At 37.0% G+C, this 17,122-nt stretch overlaps 1 protein-coding gene across 1 annotated transcript; it reads right to left on the reverse strand.

The window, feature by feature from the left end:
• Positions 1-8,972: 8,972 nt before the first annotated feature.
• Positions 8,973-10,574, reverse strand: LOC123984168. Its single transcript, XM_046070904.1, has 3 exons — positions 10,456-10,574; positions 9,290-9,829; positions 8,973-9,165 (listed from the first exon to the last, which is right to left on the reverse strand). The coding sequence occupies exons 1-3, from the start codon at positions 10,475-10,477 to the stop codon at positions 9,080-9,082; spliced, it is 648 nt and encodes a 215-aa protein (XP_045926860.1). The 5' UTR covers positions 10,478-10,574; the 3' UTR covers positions 8,973-9,079.
• Between the last annotated feature and the right edge of the window lie 6,548 nt (positions 10,575-17,122).

Raw genomic sequence — 17,122 nt, forward strand, 5'->3', positions numbered from 1 at the left:
CGGAGTGCTTGCGTTATTACATTCCCTCTTGCTGTGAAATGTTAAAAACTCTTAACTTGTACTTGGAAAACAAAAGTTTCTGTTTTTGAGGAAAAGAGAAAATTGTTTGGAAATGATTGATGAGAGCCTCGAAACAGCAAAATGTGGTAAACAATCATATTTCCTCAGGGTATTTCAAATTTAGTTGATGAGAATTAAAGCATAATTACTGAGCAAATGCTAAAACATTTAGAACACACAAAAAAGAACATTTAAAAAACACAGCGTGACTCCTGCAAGAACGTTGAACATGTTAGCGCTTTGATTATTGAGTTGGGTTTTTTCTGTGCTATATGCAAAGCCTCCAGGGGGTAAGCTGTAAAATGGAATAGTCAGTGGAAGTAAATAGAAAGGTGTGAGGGAAAGCAGAAGACACAACGTCGTTAAAATCCATCTTCGGTCTGTGAAGGATTCAGATACACAAGAGTAACTTTGCTGTTGTGGTAGACAACAGAAATCAAATCTGCACCCTGTTATTATACCGCATATTTTCACCAGAGATGGATCTGAGATTAAAGAAACACAAAATGATGCAAGACAAAGCAATATTCCTCTGAATTATTCAAATGTTGGATTAGAATAAGAAGTACTTGGAAAGTTGAACTTACCTGTTACTTATTCTGTTGCAGCCTAATTAATATTTTACAGGACCATTGTATGTCATTAAAGAACATGTGCTTTTCTCTGCTTGTGGACAGTCGAGGAGGCCGGGGATGGTTTTAACATTTTTGACATTTCTGCTTGTATTTTTGCCAGTGTGTAACATGTAATACAATCTAGTTACATGTGTTTGCTAGTCCATGCTGTTATCTCTGCAACACAGACAATGCATGGTTTAGTCTCAGATACTCTGGGTTAGTTGTAATATACACTGCGTTGTTTAAACATATATATGTGTGTGTATGTGTGTGTGTGTGTGTGTGTTTGTGTGTGTGTGTGTGTGTGTGTGTGTGTGTGTGTGTGTCTGACAAATACAGAAATTCATAGAAAACATAAATACAACTCAACTTTTTCTTGCGGTAGGTTGTAACATTATCATTGTTGTTACAACTAACCCAAACGCATGATGCCATGAACTAGCTTACCTTAAAGCTTACAGCTAAAACATTAGCACTAACAACTTGCATGAAAGATATTTACATATACACACAGCAAACGTGATTTAAGTGTGATGACTACAAAGCAAGCAATTATATAACAAAAAAAGCTTTCTTACCTCAATTTTTTTTTCCTTCTATAATTGGCTGTGCCTTTCACAGGGTGTTACGTTTTCCGTAGAAAAAGGTCTAAACTGAGCATGTGCAGAGTGAATCAGGTGATTGATTCCTTGTTCCAGATGGGAGAAATTGGAGGTGTTACAACTGACTCCTTTTATAACCATCCCTGGTCTCCTAAATATCATGTTGTTTTGTGATGTTGAGGTTTTCTTTTAGTTAGCATTGTTGGGGTAACATGTTACAAAGTAATGCATTACTGTAATCACATTACTTTTGACTGTAACGCAGTAATGTAAAGCATTACTGTTAATAACTTTAGAAATCACATTACACTTGAACTATCCACATAACGGGAGGAGAGAAAAATAAATCAAACGTCCTTTTCGTGCGTGTTTGCTTAACACTTCTCCAACCTAACTTTTGACTTTAGCGCCAGTTTGTGAGGACGCAGAAATGGCAGAGCTGCCAAAGACGTCTTTTGAGGGTTGGAGGAAGTACTTCATATTGTTTCGCGAAAGGACAGCGAAACCCTCTAGTGCGCCTGTGGCGAGGCTCTTTAGCCTGGGCAGTCTTGTGCTGACTCCGATGAGGAATAGGTTGTCTGACAAACGATTTGAGAGACTCCTGCTCCTGAGGTATAACCACTGTTTGATAAGCATGTCCAGTAAGAGGGAAAACTACTTTAAAACCATAATTTGGCTAGTGAGCTACAGTAAGTTTGTTGTGTGGGTTTGGTCTGTTAAATGCACAGTTCAAAGTACATTTCATATGATATGTTTTTCCTTTGAAGTCTCACCATCATCTGATATTGTGATGAGTGTCTTAGTTTTTTTACTGGTATTGTTTTCAACAAATAAATATTTGCACTAGACGGTTGGAAGGACAACCTCTGTTAAGTTATGTTGTATTATAATGAAATTCATTATTTAAAAAATAAATGTTTCCAATGAAATGTCCAGTTAAAGTTCTAAGCATTATAGTACTGTACTCTGGCCTTGTTATTCTCTTGACAAATGTCGGGCTGATGTTCACAATTTTGTTGTCAGCTTTGTAGTATTAAAGAGCATAAAAATAGATCCTGTGTATGTCCTCATTATAATAAGAAAGATCTGAGCATATATGAGGTGTAACTTTATACTGTTATTGTGCATCAAAGGTGATGTTACGCAGTAATCCAAAAGTAATGTAGCCTAACTAGTAGTGTGTACTGATTAGCTTTTTTGAGTAACTACCCCAACATTGTTAGTTAATATTGTGTTAATATTGTGAATGTCATGTCTTTTGTGATTTTATGGTCATTACGGTAAAATAAAAGGATTGCAACACCTACACAGGGCACAAACTGAATAATAATCTTTTAAATTACACCAACCATGTCTCGAGATGTGGCTTCAGACTGCTCCCTTTTCATTATAAAATTATTTGTATTTAGAGACTGTAGTACCAAAATGGAATTACACGTCAACATAATGCAAGCAATTTAAAGAAAGACTATGTTTACTCTTGCTGAACAGCGTCCGCTGCGGCTAAGATTCACAATTATGGGATCATGCCAATGGCAGATATTTCATGTCACTGTTGGTGGGGACAATTAAAACATCTCCCAGTGGGAGATTTTTAGAAATAAAGTTGCTGAGGGTCTGAAAAAGGTAGGCAGCAGACCAAACCGCTCTGAGGAATATGAGGGGGGAGGACATAGTCTTAAAAAAACTTTAAAAACACTTTGGACTCAACATGAGCTGTTAATTGTTTATGTACCAAATATATTGACTAGACGCTGACGGACAACAGAGGTTGTAATGAATTGTTTTAATCAAAATTATTGCTATAGGGACAATTCAGTAGTCAAGGGATATTGGTAGGGACATACCATTCCTACTAAATTCTATCCCCTTGGATATGCTTAATGCAACTTTTTTTTACTGTTTAGCATTTTGCTAAAATGCTAAGCTACTAACAGAAGCGCTAATGGAGAAGATCCATTAAGAACTGACTCAGTAATGTGCTTCCAATGCAGCAATATCTATCAAAAGTTTGCTAACATTAACTAACATTACCCACTGTTATTAGCCATACACGACCAAGTGTGGCTGCAGCAGCTAAAGAGTGTATTTAATTCTGTTATTTCTTCTGTCAAACGACATATTTTTGCTCTACGTAATTTATTCATAATTACAAACATTTTCATGAAGATCTCATATTAAGTTTACTGTCAATTAGCAGCATTTGTCAACAATAAGCAAGTGTAGTAAAAAAGAAGTCACAAGTTGACACAAACCAGCACAGCTACTGACAGAATACAAATAACATTGTCAGAATCAGCATGTTTACACACGAGAAACTTGAGTCTGGTTTTTAGTGTATCTCAGTGTACTTACACGCAATTCTAAGAACAATGCCAGGAAGACACACATAAACAATATACATGTGTCGATGTACAGTTTCTGTAAATTTTTTAAAAAAGGTGCGGAGTACAATGATCTGTGAAAGTGCTATTTGTACTGCAATAAATGTTGAATGGGTATAATAATAATTTACTTTATATACATGCAGTAGGTTGTTTGTGTACAATATGCATGTATAAGCCTCTTTACATTTACATTTGACAGTGATGTGTGATATATACATGTTGCCACACAGTCTGAATGTATAAAATCAGTCTAGTGGATGTGTTTTTCTTCTTCCCTGGATAGCATTTGGTTGACCCACAGTTTGTGAGGGCTGTGTTAAGGCTTACTGTCTCACTCTCCAGCAGCACCAGCTTGGCAGTATAGTTACCTGGGAGGCAGAGCATTGAGAGTGAGTAATGTTGTTGAAACAAAAGCACTGACAGCAGAAGTGTGGAGAGAGTGATGAGACCCCCTGCTGGTGTGTTAGCTAGCCTGGCCTTGGAGTCTTGGCCCGGCTTTTCCCTTTCAGACTCCTGCCCCTGAGGGCTTGGACGGAGTCTTCTTGCCACTAGTGCTCCAAATCACGTTTCTGATTCACGAAAACTGTTGATATAAAAATTATCACCTTTTTTATAACTACAGTATGTAGTATGTAGTTATGTGCTGCAGAGACATTTCAGTTCGGCAACATTAAAAGCCTGCCCGACCCCACTGTGATAAACGAGGGTTATTATCATCGGTGGAAAGTAAGTACATTTACTCTAGTAATGTACTTAGGTACAGTTTAGAGGTATTTTAGTATTTTGGTTTTTCTGCTGTTACTGCTGCTGCTACTTCTCTACTACATTTCAAAGGGAAATATTGTACTTTTTATTACACTACAATTATTGACAGCTATTGTTACTAGTTATTTACTGCAGATAATTAATAATGATCATCTTTAAATTACATTGAACTACCCAAAAGTACGTGAAGTACTTAAAATGGGCTCCACCAACATGCTTTTAACATGTAAATGTGCCAATAATAATAATCAAACAACACACACTATACAAAAGGTTAATATAAAAATAAGGTCCATTCTGCATGACAAGTAGGCCTACTTTTCATACATTTCAAGTACATGTTGATGTTAGTAAAAGTTTGAATACAGGACTTTACTTGTACATAAAAGTGTTTTTACAGTGGGTTACTGCAAATTGTACTTAAATATAAGATCTGACTACTTGTTCCACCACTGTTTTTTTTATTTATAAATACATAGACAAAGGATTTGGGAAGGAAAAATACGATTGAATAAAAATAACATTACACATATTCTGGTTGCTCTGTATCAAATCAGTAGTGTTGCCATCGTCCACTCACTGTCAAAACTGGTTTCAAAAAACATCACGGGAACAGATTTAACTGTGTGTGAACCTTTTAATTATATGTGTCTGCTCTGTTCCTACCTACCTACCCAATGAGGTGACATGAACACCACCAACTTCTCTACCAGCCTCTCGTGGTTGCCAAGGTAAACGTCCTGACGACAACGGGATCGTGTGCAGGCTCGGAGGGACGTCCCGCTGTGATGGGGCGCGTGACGTGATACTCAACAATCAGACACCATGACAACCTGGCAACAATGCTGTTGATTCAGCAACCCAAACTGTATGAGGAGTTGAAGAGAGGGGACAATGAACATGTTGCTGACTGGAGGAAGTTTTAGGATCAAAGGCTGCATTTTTACACCAGCTCAGGAACAACAGGACCTTAATGTGTGAAACATATCATCCCAAAGTATTTCTCTCATGCACAAATATTAGGCTTTCCAGGCTTTGACATTGAGAAGTGAAAGACATATTTTCAGGTTTTAAAATGACATTTTAACTTAATTTACAGTAAAAATGTTCAGACAGGAAAAGGAGACATCTGTACTGGAGTAAGAAATAAAATCTGGTAGGGGAAGATATGTTTACCATAATTTCAGGATATGTTGTTTCCTTTCCTTATTATGCTTTACAATGATCTAATAGAAAAACAAAAAAATGTGGCAAAGAAACGATTTGCTTAATAACATGAGGAGACCTACCTGTGATGGTCAGCTCCCTATGGATCTGATTGGTTGGTGGGGTGGCCATATTTGTTTGATGTTTAAGACGTTGGCTCTGTCTTAATGAAATGGATTAAAGTACTGAATTGCAAACCAGTAGCAGCAGTTTAAACCATCAAATATTGTTTGATTAGTATCCAACCCTGTCTGCAGACAGGGCTGCCAAGTCTCACCTGCCTTTTAATTATTGACACTGGTGCCTTTGCATGTGCAATAAAAGCTGATATACAAGACATCAAAACTGATGTGTGACATTAGAATAAATGTTTATGCTGAGTATATAATCTTAAGGTTTTCCTCCCAGGCCATTCAATATCATATGCTCTATTCATCATTAACAAATGTGCACAGTTTTCTGGTTTATTTGGAAAACATAAGGGATGAGGTACATATGAATCAATCACCGCTGATATCCAAGATATCTGAAAGTAACATTAGAGGCCTTTTAAAAACAATAAGAGAAGACATCGTCCTCTGATATTTGTGTCACTGCATCCTGTGTGTGTTGAATGTAATGTCATGCCACTTATTGTTTGATAACAGATTTTACATGAAATGTATCATCCATCCATCCATCGTCAACCGCTCATCCTGCGCACAGGGTCGCGGGGGAAATGTATCATATCAAATTAAAAGTTATTATTTTGAGAAAAGAATAGCTGAAATCTTTGTGGAGCCTGATGCAATCGTTCAAACACAAATGATATCATCCATCCATCCATCCATCGTCAATACAGGGTCGCGTGGGTGCTGGAGCCAATCCCAGCTGGCATCTGGCAAGAGGCGGAGTACTCCCTGGACAGGTCGCCAGTCCATCACAGGGCACACAGACAAGAACAACCACTCACAATCACATTCACACCTAATGGCAATTTACAGTCACCAATTAACCTAGCCTGCATGTCTTTGGACGGTGGGAGGAGTCCGGAGCACCCAGAGAGAACACACACAGACACGGGAAGAACATGCAAGCTCCACACAGAAAGGCCTGGAATGACCCAGGACCCAAAATAAATGTAGTGGAGCAGGAAAATTGTACTTAATTACAGTACTTGAGTAAATCCATGCATCCACATGCTCCAGGTTCAAATACAAGACCTTCTTGCACAAAGGCGACAGTGCAAGCAGACCACTGCAAATGTTATCATTTATTTATCAAAATGGCCTCACATGCATGTTGTAAAATTACTCATTGCAGTTGATTCCTGTTTTTTAAGGTGATCAGCTTTTAAAAACAGGGGCAACTCAAAGTGCTTTACATACAGTAAGGTGAAGAAATGCATTAGAACAGCATAAGAACACAATAAAAAGAAAAACAGAATAATAGAATCAAATTATATTTTAAAAGATTAAATTAAATGAAACAATACAGACAAAAATAATAATAAATACCACAAAGACAGTTATGAAACAGTTACAGTGCATTAATAAGTTGCAAGTTGCTCCAAATTCAATAAAGGAAAAAAGTGCTGCAGAGAAATAAATCAACCAAATGCACAGGAGAATAGCAGCCTTTTCATTTATTTATTTAGATTTTTTATTGGCTAAACTTGGATCATATCTAAGATCATCAAGACATTGCTTCCATCTGTTTGCAGCATCGTAGCAGAAAGCGGTCCAAGAGACCTATTGGGAGTATATTCCTTAAACAGATCAGAGACGTATTTTGGACCCAGGTTGTTAAGTAATTTATAAACCACAATCACCACTAAAATCTCTTCTATAATTAACTGGATGCCAACGTAAAGATTTAAAATCAGGAGTCTTTTGTGGCTTGTTAAAACTCTGGCAGCAGCATTCTGACTGCGCTGAAGTTGTCTGATAGTATTTTTTGGGGAGGCCAGACAAGAAACCTTCATAATAGTCCACCCTGCTGGAGACCAAGCCTTGAATGACTTGAGATGATAAAATGTTGATTTAGCTGTTGCTTTGATGTGGCTGCTGAAGCTCAGACCAGACTGAATCTAAATGTTTGGTCAAACTCCCTCATTCAAAAGAAAACGCGCACATTTTTAGGTCCTCGTGAAAAAGCACAACAGGAGAAACAAACAGAGACATATGATTATATGTCTTCTAGGCTCAAACAGTGAAAACGAATTTCAAATCAACTCTGATTTGCCTCCCAATTCAAACCGACTGGCTGCACAAAACTCAACCAGGACTATACTGCCACCATGTGGTAACAGTGAAAAAAACTTTTAAAATGGTTTTAAATTTCTTTCCATAATTTGCAAAGTCCTTGATACATACATATTGTCAAGTAACTCTCACATGCATACGTTTAGACTCCTGTAAACATCCAGTAGAAGCAGAAGATGGATACTGACTTTGTGTGTAAAGTCAAGTAAATGGCAGTAGTAGAAGAAGTACTCAGATCTTTTACTTCAGCAAAACTAGCAATACCACAGTGTAGAAATACTCTGTTACAATTAAAATCCTGCATTCAGATCTTTCGTTACAGGTACAAAAGTATTAGCATTAAAATATATTCAAAGTAACAAGTATTCATTATGTTTCAGACTAATATATATTATATTAATGGATAGTTATTGTTGCATTAATGTGTGAGAATCGCTATTGTTGCTGCTGGTAAAGGTGGGGCTAATTTGTATTACTTTATATACTGCCAAACAGCTTAATCCATAAAAATTCATACTAATTAATTATATTTTGTATTAATAATCTGGCTGTAAATTAACTAGTAACTAAAGCGTCAAAATAAATGTAGTTGCGTAGAAGTATAAAGTAAGATAAAATGATGAAGTAAAGTACCAGTACCTCAAAATTGTACTTGAGTAAATGTACTGACTAACATCCTGCCACTAATGGTGAGATGCTGCATCTGTGTTGTTGTGTCCAGTCAATCGATTGATTGTCAACTCATGTCAAACACCGTGTTGCCACGTAAAATATATTTGTTGTTTTTTCAGCTCATAGAAAAGAAATAGGGGATAAGATAAAAGGAACCGACTAAAGAGGTAGGAAAGAAATGGAAACTATAGAAATATATCTGAAATAATAACTTCTATGTATAAAACATAACGCCAATATACTTCACCATATACATAAATTGGTATAAATATGTGCAAAGTTAAGAAGTCTAGTAGTGTAAGCCTTAAAGAAAAACTATTTTAAACAATGCTGCTTTACAGGAATTGGTTCATTTTATGCTGTTATATAAACCAGAAAGATTGTAAACCACTAATGTAAAAGGTTGATGGAGAGACCTGATTCAACTCTTATCCATATGTTTCTGTATTTTGGTGTGAATGTGTAAAAGTGTCCATAAGACACATTAAAATGAATTATGCTGATAATTCTATTAAAATTTCAGGAAATCACATGGATGCAGTAAATCTGTCTTCGTTACTCCATGGTTCTGCATGATCCCAACTGTAGGCTCTTCTGCTTACAGTAACTTGGCCTGAAAAGAGTCATTCAGATTTGAATCCTTATAAGTATGTTATAAGTATGTTGAATGCATCTTTTTAAATCACTAAACTGATTTCAGCATTTATTTGAAGCTGCAGTACAGCAGCATGCCTCACCCAGTTTCTCACTTTCAAGGGAACTGACGTCTGGCTCACATTTGTGATGATGAATCTGGCTGCAAGGCGGAAAGCCCTCATCCACAAATCCAGATATTTCAGGTAAGGGAGCATAGAGGTATCTGCAACCAATAGTCTCATAGCCTTGATACACATTAGGGTCAAGGTAGTTGGAGCTGAAAGTGACCCGAAGCAAAGACCTCAATATCCAGCTGCTTTCTGTGACCTTAGTGCTGTAGCTCATGCAAGAAGAAGACTGAAGATCATTCCTCAGAAAGCATGAGGCCTCCATCAGGGGAGTAGCATTCCTGCTGACTGGCTCCCACAAGAGGAGACCTCCCGGTCCTGGTGTAGATTTGGAGGATCCAGTCCCAGATACAGCAGGATGAGATGATGCGGTGGAGATACAGTCCAGTTCAGAGCTGTTACAGGTTGGAGAGTAAAGGTATCGCCTCTCCCCATGGACTTTTGTAAGATTACAAGCCAAGTATTCACTATCAGTGTCACTTTTTAAAGCATTAAGGGAAGTTTGCATCCATGCTAAAAGACAAGAGATAAAGCAAAGCTGCCAAACACGAATTCACTGTTAAAAGCTAGATTTCCTGATTTTGTTATAGTGCCTATAGCGACCCAATTTACTAAACTTTGCTCCCACCTCACTGCTGATAATTGCAACTGAGCAGTGGTGGGAAAAGGAATCCAGATTCTTTCCTTAAGTAAACGTGGGATATGTCATGTAAAACATACTCAATTATAAGCATCAGTCCTGCATTTAAAGTTTAATTAAGTATTTGAGTACTATTAGAGTAAAGCAGAATACCTAAAAATTGGAAGCAATGTCTTGATGATCTTAGATATGATCCAAGTTTAGCCAATAAAAAATCTAAATAAATAAATGAAAAGGCTGCTCTTCTCCTGTGCATTTGGTTGATTTATTTCTCTGCAGCACTTTTTTCCTTTATTGAATTTGGAGCAACTTGCAAATCAGGAATACTATTCCTAAGTCTAAGTAAAACAGTTAATATATAAACTACCAGTTACATCAAACAAATAACCTACAAAAATACTCATATACTAGTTATAAAATACTGAAATAAGGATCCTAAAGTTGAAATTTGGCAACAATTAGCTTTACTGATCGAAAATAAATGTTTAAAATTACTCACTTGGTTGGAAATGTTTCTCCATAGTTGGCTTTTGAATTACTGAATCAAGTTAATGCTTCTGTGTGGACTTTTTGTGAGACTGAACAAAGGTGAAATGTTCTGTCTGCATCTGATTTCTGTGTCGTGTGACGTTCTTAGAACAGTTCTACATTCTATTGACGTTCATAGAACGGAACGAATTAGAACTGTTATTATATTACATCACAGTGCATTACATTATTATATTATATGATTTGTATGTTCTTTATTAAAGGAGTGCCTCTTAAGATGCCTGGTCATGGGCAATCTGACGTACACTACTAAAGGTCACAGACATTCCCACAAATATATGGGACAAAACTAATTTACCTTACCAATTCTGTACTTTTTGATCAAGAATTTTCTTATTATTATTATTTTGTGTAACAGCAAGATGAACTGAAAAACTGATGAAGTATTTAAGGCACATGCTGTTGTTGTTGTTATTATTATTATTTAACCATAATTTAAGTTTAATTAAAAATATAATAGCATTTTATGTCCATATTTATTGGGAGGAAAAGTGTTAAAGTAATAAATAAATTCAATAATAATCAGCAGACCTTCTGCAACGTGTGCTTTAAAAGTAGTTTTGTGCATACAGTATATGTCAAACAATGTGCTTGGGGAGCCCACTTATCTCAGCTTGTCGGAACATTCTAGTATGTATTTTACGTTATTGGCACTAGAGGGAGGCCTCTACTCAGTTGCCACCATTTCCAGAGCTTAAATAAATGTACAGTAGAGCCCAAGGCTATATGACATGATGAAGTATGAAATATGACACTGGGAAACAATTCTCCTAAAAAGGTATGTGGAAGAAGACTTGACACTCCCATTCTGCTCTTCTGTACCATCCACACACATCTGGAGTTTGGTAGGCTACCGGTCTGGGGGTTCTGTCACTGTTGACCCTCTCTCTAAATTTATCAGCTTGTCATCACGTGTCTCTCTCATATTTCTGCTGGCCGATGGGACCAGCTAAGAATAGAAGAGCACTGACACAGATTAACACGGCTGGTTTGTGTCTCCCTCTGACTCTTTCTAAAAATCCAATCATTTTCCATCTTTCACTCTCAAAAATATAACCCTCCTTCTTCTGTAAGTGTGTCTTGACCTTTTCGTGTGGTTAACTACTACTGACCTCATCTATTACAGTGCAGGGAAGAAGGGGGAGGAAGGAGAAGAGAGAGGAACCTGCCGTCCACACCGTTAGGACCACGACAATCCTTACAGGCTAGAGAATATGTAACTGTAGGGTTTGAACTGTATTAGTAGTTTGCTAAATAACTGTATTACCTCTTTTTTAGAAGTCTTCATTTTCAAGCATGTGTCAACAAGACTTTTGAATACATACAATTGCCAGAAAAAGTCCCAAGTTTACAACCAGGAAACTATCTTTATCCGAATGTGTAGTAGCACTTGAAGGACAAGAAAGTCTTTCAGGGACTCCTAAATGTCACATCTAATCCCGGGATGGAGTAGGATCTCCAGCGTATGTGGGGTTGTCCCTCAGACAGAGAGTGTTTATCCAGCACTCGCCAGACACCCACAGTAAAGGCCCATTATAGCCAACAAAAACCTGATTGGCTTATGTGGAGGGTTGCTTAGGGTGAGCTTCGAATGCATCTTCAATTTGCGTATACCTTTTCTCCTTCTCTGTCTTTGTCTCTTTAGCTGTATGTAAACTGAGTTAATGTGTGTATATATGTGTGTGTGTGTGTGTGTGTGTCCAGGTCATTTCAGTTAAGAGTTCAGAGTTACAATGTCACCTTTGATTACTTTCTCCAAACAGCAGCTTTGTGATGTAACACTACTTGAATGAGCATTTAGATTAGCTAAATGCCAAAGCAAACACACCTGACTGCCACAGCAAATGCCAACATACCAAAGCAAGGGTACTAACTAAAACATCACTGTTGAAGACAAATAATTTAAGGAAACAGTCCCTTACAAAACCATCTCACTACAATATCTAGTATATTTAGTAGCTGTTTATTTAAAAGACTTACTCGTACTCGTAGGTAAGAGATTAAGCATATTTCCTAACTTGTCCTTTAAGTCCTCTTTTGTTTATGTTGGGTCAAAAAAGATGATAGATAGTCTTAGGAATAAGACTAACATTTCCAGGCTCTGGTGATGGGATTGTCTGGCTGTTGGTTGGTCAGTCCACCGCTTGAGTGTAGACTGACAACTCTTGTATGGATTATCAAGAAATTGTACCCAGACATTCATGTGCCCCAGAGCAAGAAATCTAATGACTTTGATGAGCTTTGTAATAATCACCTTTGTTAACCCTTAACTTTAAATATGGCACAATTGAAATTTTAATTTGTCAAATACTTTGATGTCTAAATAAATATATGTCAGCCTCGGATCAGCAGATAGTTCCACAATGTCAGTTCATAACGCTAGACGTGAACAGCTGGGTAAACACATGAAGCGAGTTCATCAAGATGAAGAGCTTTTATGACTTTTTGTTTGGCTGTCATCACAACTGAGAGCAGTTAAAACATCATAAAGTTAGTAGGCTGGAGTGGAGAACAACGTATCTAAACTGTATCACAAATATCTGGCTATAAAGACCGAGATAAGTCTTATATTTACTGTGGGCAGTCCGGCTGTGTGAGCAGAGAGGGAGGAAGAGTGGTTCAATGTGTAGACATTACTGCCTGCTATTGGCTACAAAAGGAAGATAGGGTAACAGTGAGTGAATAAATGAATGAATATTATATCCCTATCACATTTAAATAAACCTAGAGTCTTTAGCCATGATATAAGCTTAGTTAGTCTGAATTGCTAATGTCAGCATGCTGACAGGGACAATGCTAACATGGTGATGTTTTGCAGGTATAATGTTAACCATTGTAGTTTAGCATGTTAGCATGCTACCTTTAGCTAATCAGCATTAAACATGATGCACAGTTGAGGCTGACGATAATGTTATTAGTTTTGCATACTTGACTATAACCCCAAGTACAGGAAACTTGAAATGTAGACCTGATGGTTCTTATAAATATTCCTGAATATCTGTACCTAATTTCACAGAAACCTATCAGATAGCTGTTGAGAAATCTCACTCAAAACCACAAATGTCAAGCTCATGATGGTGCTATAAAAGTCAGGGGTCACTATCATCCTCTGGGGACCATGAACACATGTACAAAATGTCAAGATGAAAATCTAGACAAGAAGATATTTTAACACTATTTTGAAGAAATATTCAAGGCACAAATACATGAGAGAGGGTATGGATGTCCTCCCCCCCAAAATTAAACACTTAATTTCATGTATTCAGGATCCAATTTCTGCACCAAATTGAAATGTCTTTATTTATATAAAGGGAAACACAAAATTCAGGTGGCAGGTGACAATTCAAAATATAAAAATATAATGCAGTAATCAGTAAATTGATTTTTTTAGCTTAAGTAAAATGTTTTGACATTGCACATTTGTTTCTTCTATATTTACACTGCATTTCGTGTTTTCTTATTGTGCAAATAAACCTTCTCTCAAAGCATTTTCTTCTGTTATTTGACATTTCTTGGTGCAAGCTATTTTTCAGAACATTTTAAACAAATGCTTTCAAAAAGTTATGGGGACAAAATCAGCCATTTCAAAAAGTGGTGGGGACATGTCCCCAGTGTTCCCAGTGCTAACACCTATGATCAACAGAGGAAAAAACCCACAACCAAGCAAAGCTAGATTTGAAATGCATGCTCATGTTGCTTAAAGAACCCACACAAATGGGTATGCAGTCCTGAGATATGCTGAGGAACTGGATTCAATTTCCTCCAAGATTCCTATCTTACATTCTTGGGATGGAAACCAGCGTTGCCAGTGACAGTAGACTGACTTAGTGGAAGACAAGAGAAACAAATAACATAATAAGCCCCACTAGTATCAGGAAAACAGGAAAAGATGGTGTAATGCTGTGGTCATAAAAGTAAAGTTGCAGCTTCAAATGTAACACCGTGTCTGTGCATGAGTATAAGGTTGTCAGTCATCCTCTAACGATAAATAGACTGCAAATTAGAACCTGTATTAGGTGACCATTAAACAACACCAAAACAAAAATAAATAAATTTATCAAATACATGAAACCATGGTGCATCCTGGTGGGTCAACGATCCAAGATGCATTTCATGTAAATGTTAACCCAACATAAACCCAAACATGCCATTTAAAAGGAAACAAATACATCTAACCATTAGTTAACTAATTTATCTTATCTCTTAAATTTACCTTTAAGTAGTATTGAACACCTTGAAAACCCTTTCTCCTTATTAGCCTCTTGCTATAAGTGATAATGGCTATTCTACATTAGAGATTTGCTGTGTTTTGTCGGTGCTTTTCTCTAATCTCTTGTTTTAAAGAGGTGGCTCATTTTCAGGTTCAAAATCTTATTTAGGGGTTGTACCAGAACAAGTTTACATGGTTTAATTTTCAAAAAACACCATATTTTTCTCATACTGCACATTGCTGCAGCTCCTCTTTTCACCCAATGTGTTGTACGCTCCGCTCTTGAGCTACAGAGTGATCTTTGTTGGGAGTTTCACATGCGCAGTTCCCAGGTAAGGACTACTAGCCAATCAGAAGCAGAGAAGGGCGTGTCGTAACAAACAAGGTAGTGTGATCCAAATCAAAGCCACTTCAGACTGCGACCGTAACCTAGCAGATGGTATAAGTTACTCACAAGTCCACAACCATACAACATCATTGTTCCACATCTTACAATAAACCACTACAAAAATCACCATATTGCAATTCAATTTTACATAAAAATTGGCCAAACAATTTGAACGTTTGCTGAGTAGCTTTCACATCAGGTGTAACGTTAGCATTATAGTTATAACTTTAGCTGTGTTAGCTAACGTTTACAACAACTCCGCACTGGAACAGTCTGTGAAGTATGTTCAAGTGCCTGACCCTGCTAGCCGATTTGCAAGCTTTATGACGCATTTTCATTGTGACGTCACAGTGAAGGAAGGGAAACGGCTGGACTACAAAGAGCTGTTTTCAAGCAGTTCAGAGCAGTGCATTCTGTGGGAGATGGGAACTCCCTTTGGGCTGGGCTTTGTCACTTTGCAAACCTATTACATGCACAAAAAAGAGATATGACTTAATAAAGGAGAGGGGAAAAGCCAAAAAGCATAATACCACCTCTTTAAGTGAATGGGCATTCTTTTGGAAAAGGCAATGGAAGTGTTTCTGTCACTCAGAATTCAACACTGTACTAATCATAATCAGAAAGTGGTGACAGTCACATTGTTTACTTATGTTGTTTGTGTCACCACAGAGACACAACTGCCATTCAAACAGGATCCACCTCCACACAGTCCTGGTCAGGTTAGCTGAGTTTTTGAGGGTTAAACTTTGATTAACTAATAATTTGTTGTCCACACTATTAAACAACAAACATACCCAACTACATATTAGTAATTTGGCATATTTGTAAACACTGGTATCTTAAGAATATTTCAAAATACCTTAATGTAAAGTAAGTAAGTTCTGTGGGTTCGAATAGCACTTTTGTGGTGGACAAAGTTTGTCGGGTTTACCATTTGTAGTACTGTGATTAACTTATGCCTTATATCATCTCATACAACTACATAAAATATAATTTATTCTACAAAACAGCATTTATTCCCTTCACATCTCACCTGTCACACACATAAAATGAGTTAAAAAATGTGAGTTGTTTTTATCCTGATTCTATTTTATCCACTCATAGGTGTGATTCCAGCCAGCTGTTTTTATGCACATTTTGAATATGCATAAACAGCTGGATGGAAATGCATTCATTTAGCATTATCTGTAGCCAATTTTCTGTAAATTCAGTTAAAATTTGCACGACATTTGGATGGAAAACTGGCTATGTTTATCCCTAGTAAATAAACTAACCAACAATTAAATCAAACATTTTTCACATTTTTAAGAATTCAACTTTCGGTAAATGTTATCTCCCTCAGGCTACATCCACACTACTACGTTTTCATTTTAAGACGGACATGTTTTGCTACGTTTGCATCTCATGTCTAGACTAAAATGGCAAATCCGAAGACCTAAAACGGAGAAGTTTGAAGACGCTGCTGACCCCGTTTTCGTTTTAAAACTCTGGAGTAGCGTAACAGTGCGGACAGGTGAAAACGGTAGACTTTTAAAAAAGATGACGCAGACACTGAGGTTTGGCTTTTATTAAAACTATTTTAATAAAACACACAACAAAACACATGCTGACAGTGTTTTGGTTGTTTTATTAAAATTGTTTTAAATTCGCAAAACTATTATACACTTGTACTGTGCATGTCGCAGTATTGGCTTTGTGATAACTCCTAGTCTATTTTCCACCGCCACAGTTTTTTATTTTTCATTTTAGTTTTAAAATTTCGTTTTCAAACAAAAATGTAGTAGTGTGGATCTGGCCTGAGATGGCCTTAAGGTTGGTTTAAAGCCAGGAATATAATTCTGGTGGAGAAAGGCTTAATTCCTTTTTATGTTTTCACCTTAAAGCTGTAAATTGAGTCTAAAGTAATGTGTAATTTGGGTGAATTAGTACTGAGAACATGGCCTTGCTACCTGCCCAGGATGTTGCAGGGGTCCAGAATTACTTGCTCCGCCCCTGAATCAAGCTACAGACAGAACAGTG

The sequence above is a fragment of the Micropterus dolomieu genome, linkage group LG15, assembly GCF_021292245.1.
Source record: "Micropterus dolomieu isolate WLL.071019.BEF.003 ecotype Adirondacks linkage group LG15, ASM2129224v1, whole genome shotgun sequence".
In the NCBI taxonomy this organism is placed as follows: domain Eukaryota; kingdom Metazoa; phylum Chordata; class Actinopteri; order Centrarchiformes; family Centrarchidae; genus Micropterus; species Micropterus dolomieu.

What these genes read in the sequence shown, in the direction of transcription:
- LOC123984168 (XM_046070904.1), bottom strand. Translation starts at nt 10,477, where the DNA reads ATGGAGAAACATTTCCAACCAA. An exon ending in GGAGAAACATTTCCAACCAA is followed by an intron (nt 9,830 to 10,455) that starts GTGAGTAATTTT and finishes CTTGTCTTTTAG; the next exon opens with CATGGATGCAAACTTCCCTT. An exon ending in CCTTGAAAGTGAGAAACTGG is followed by an intron (nt 9,166 to 9,289) that starts GTGAGGCATGCT and finishes GACTCTTTTCAG; the next exon opens with GCCAAGTTACTGTAAGCAGA.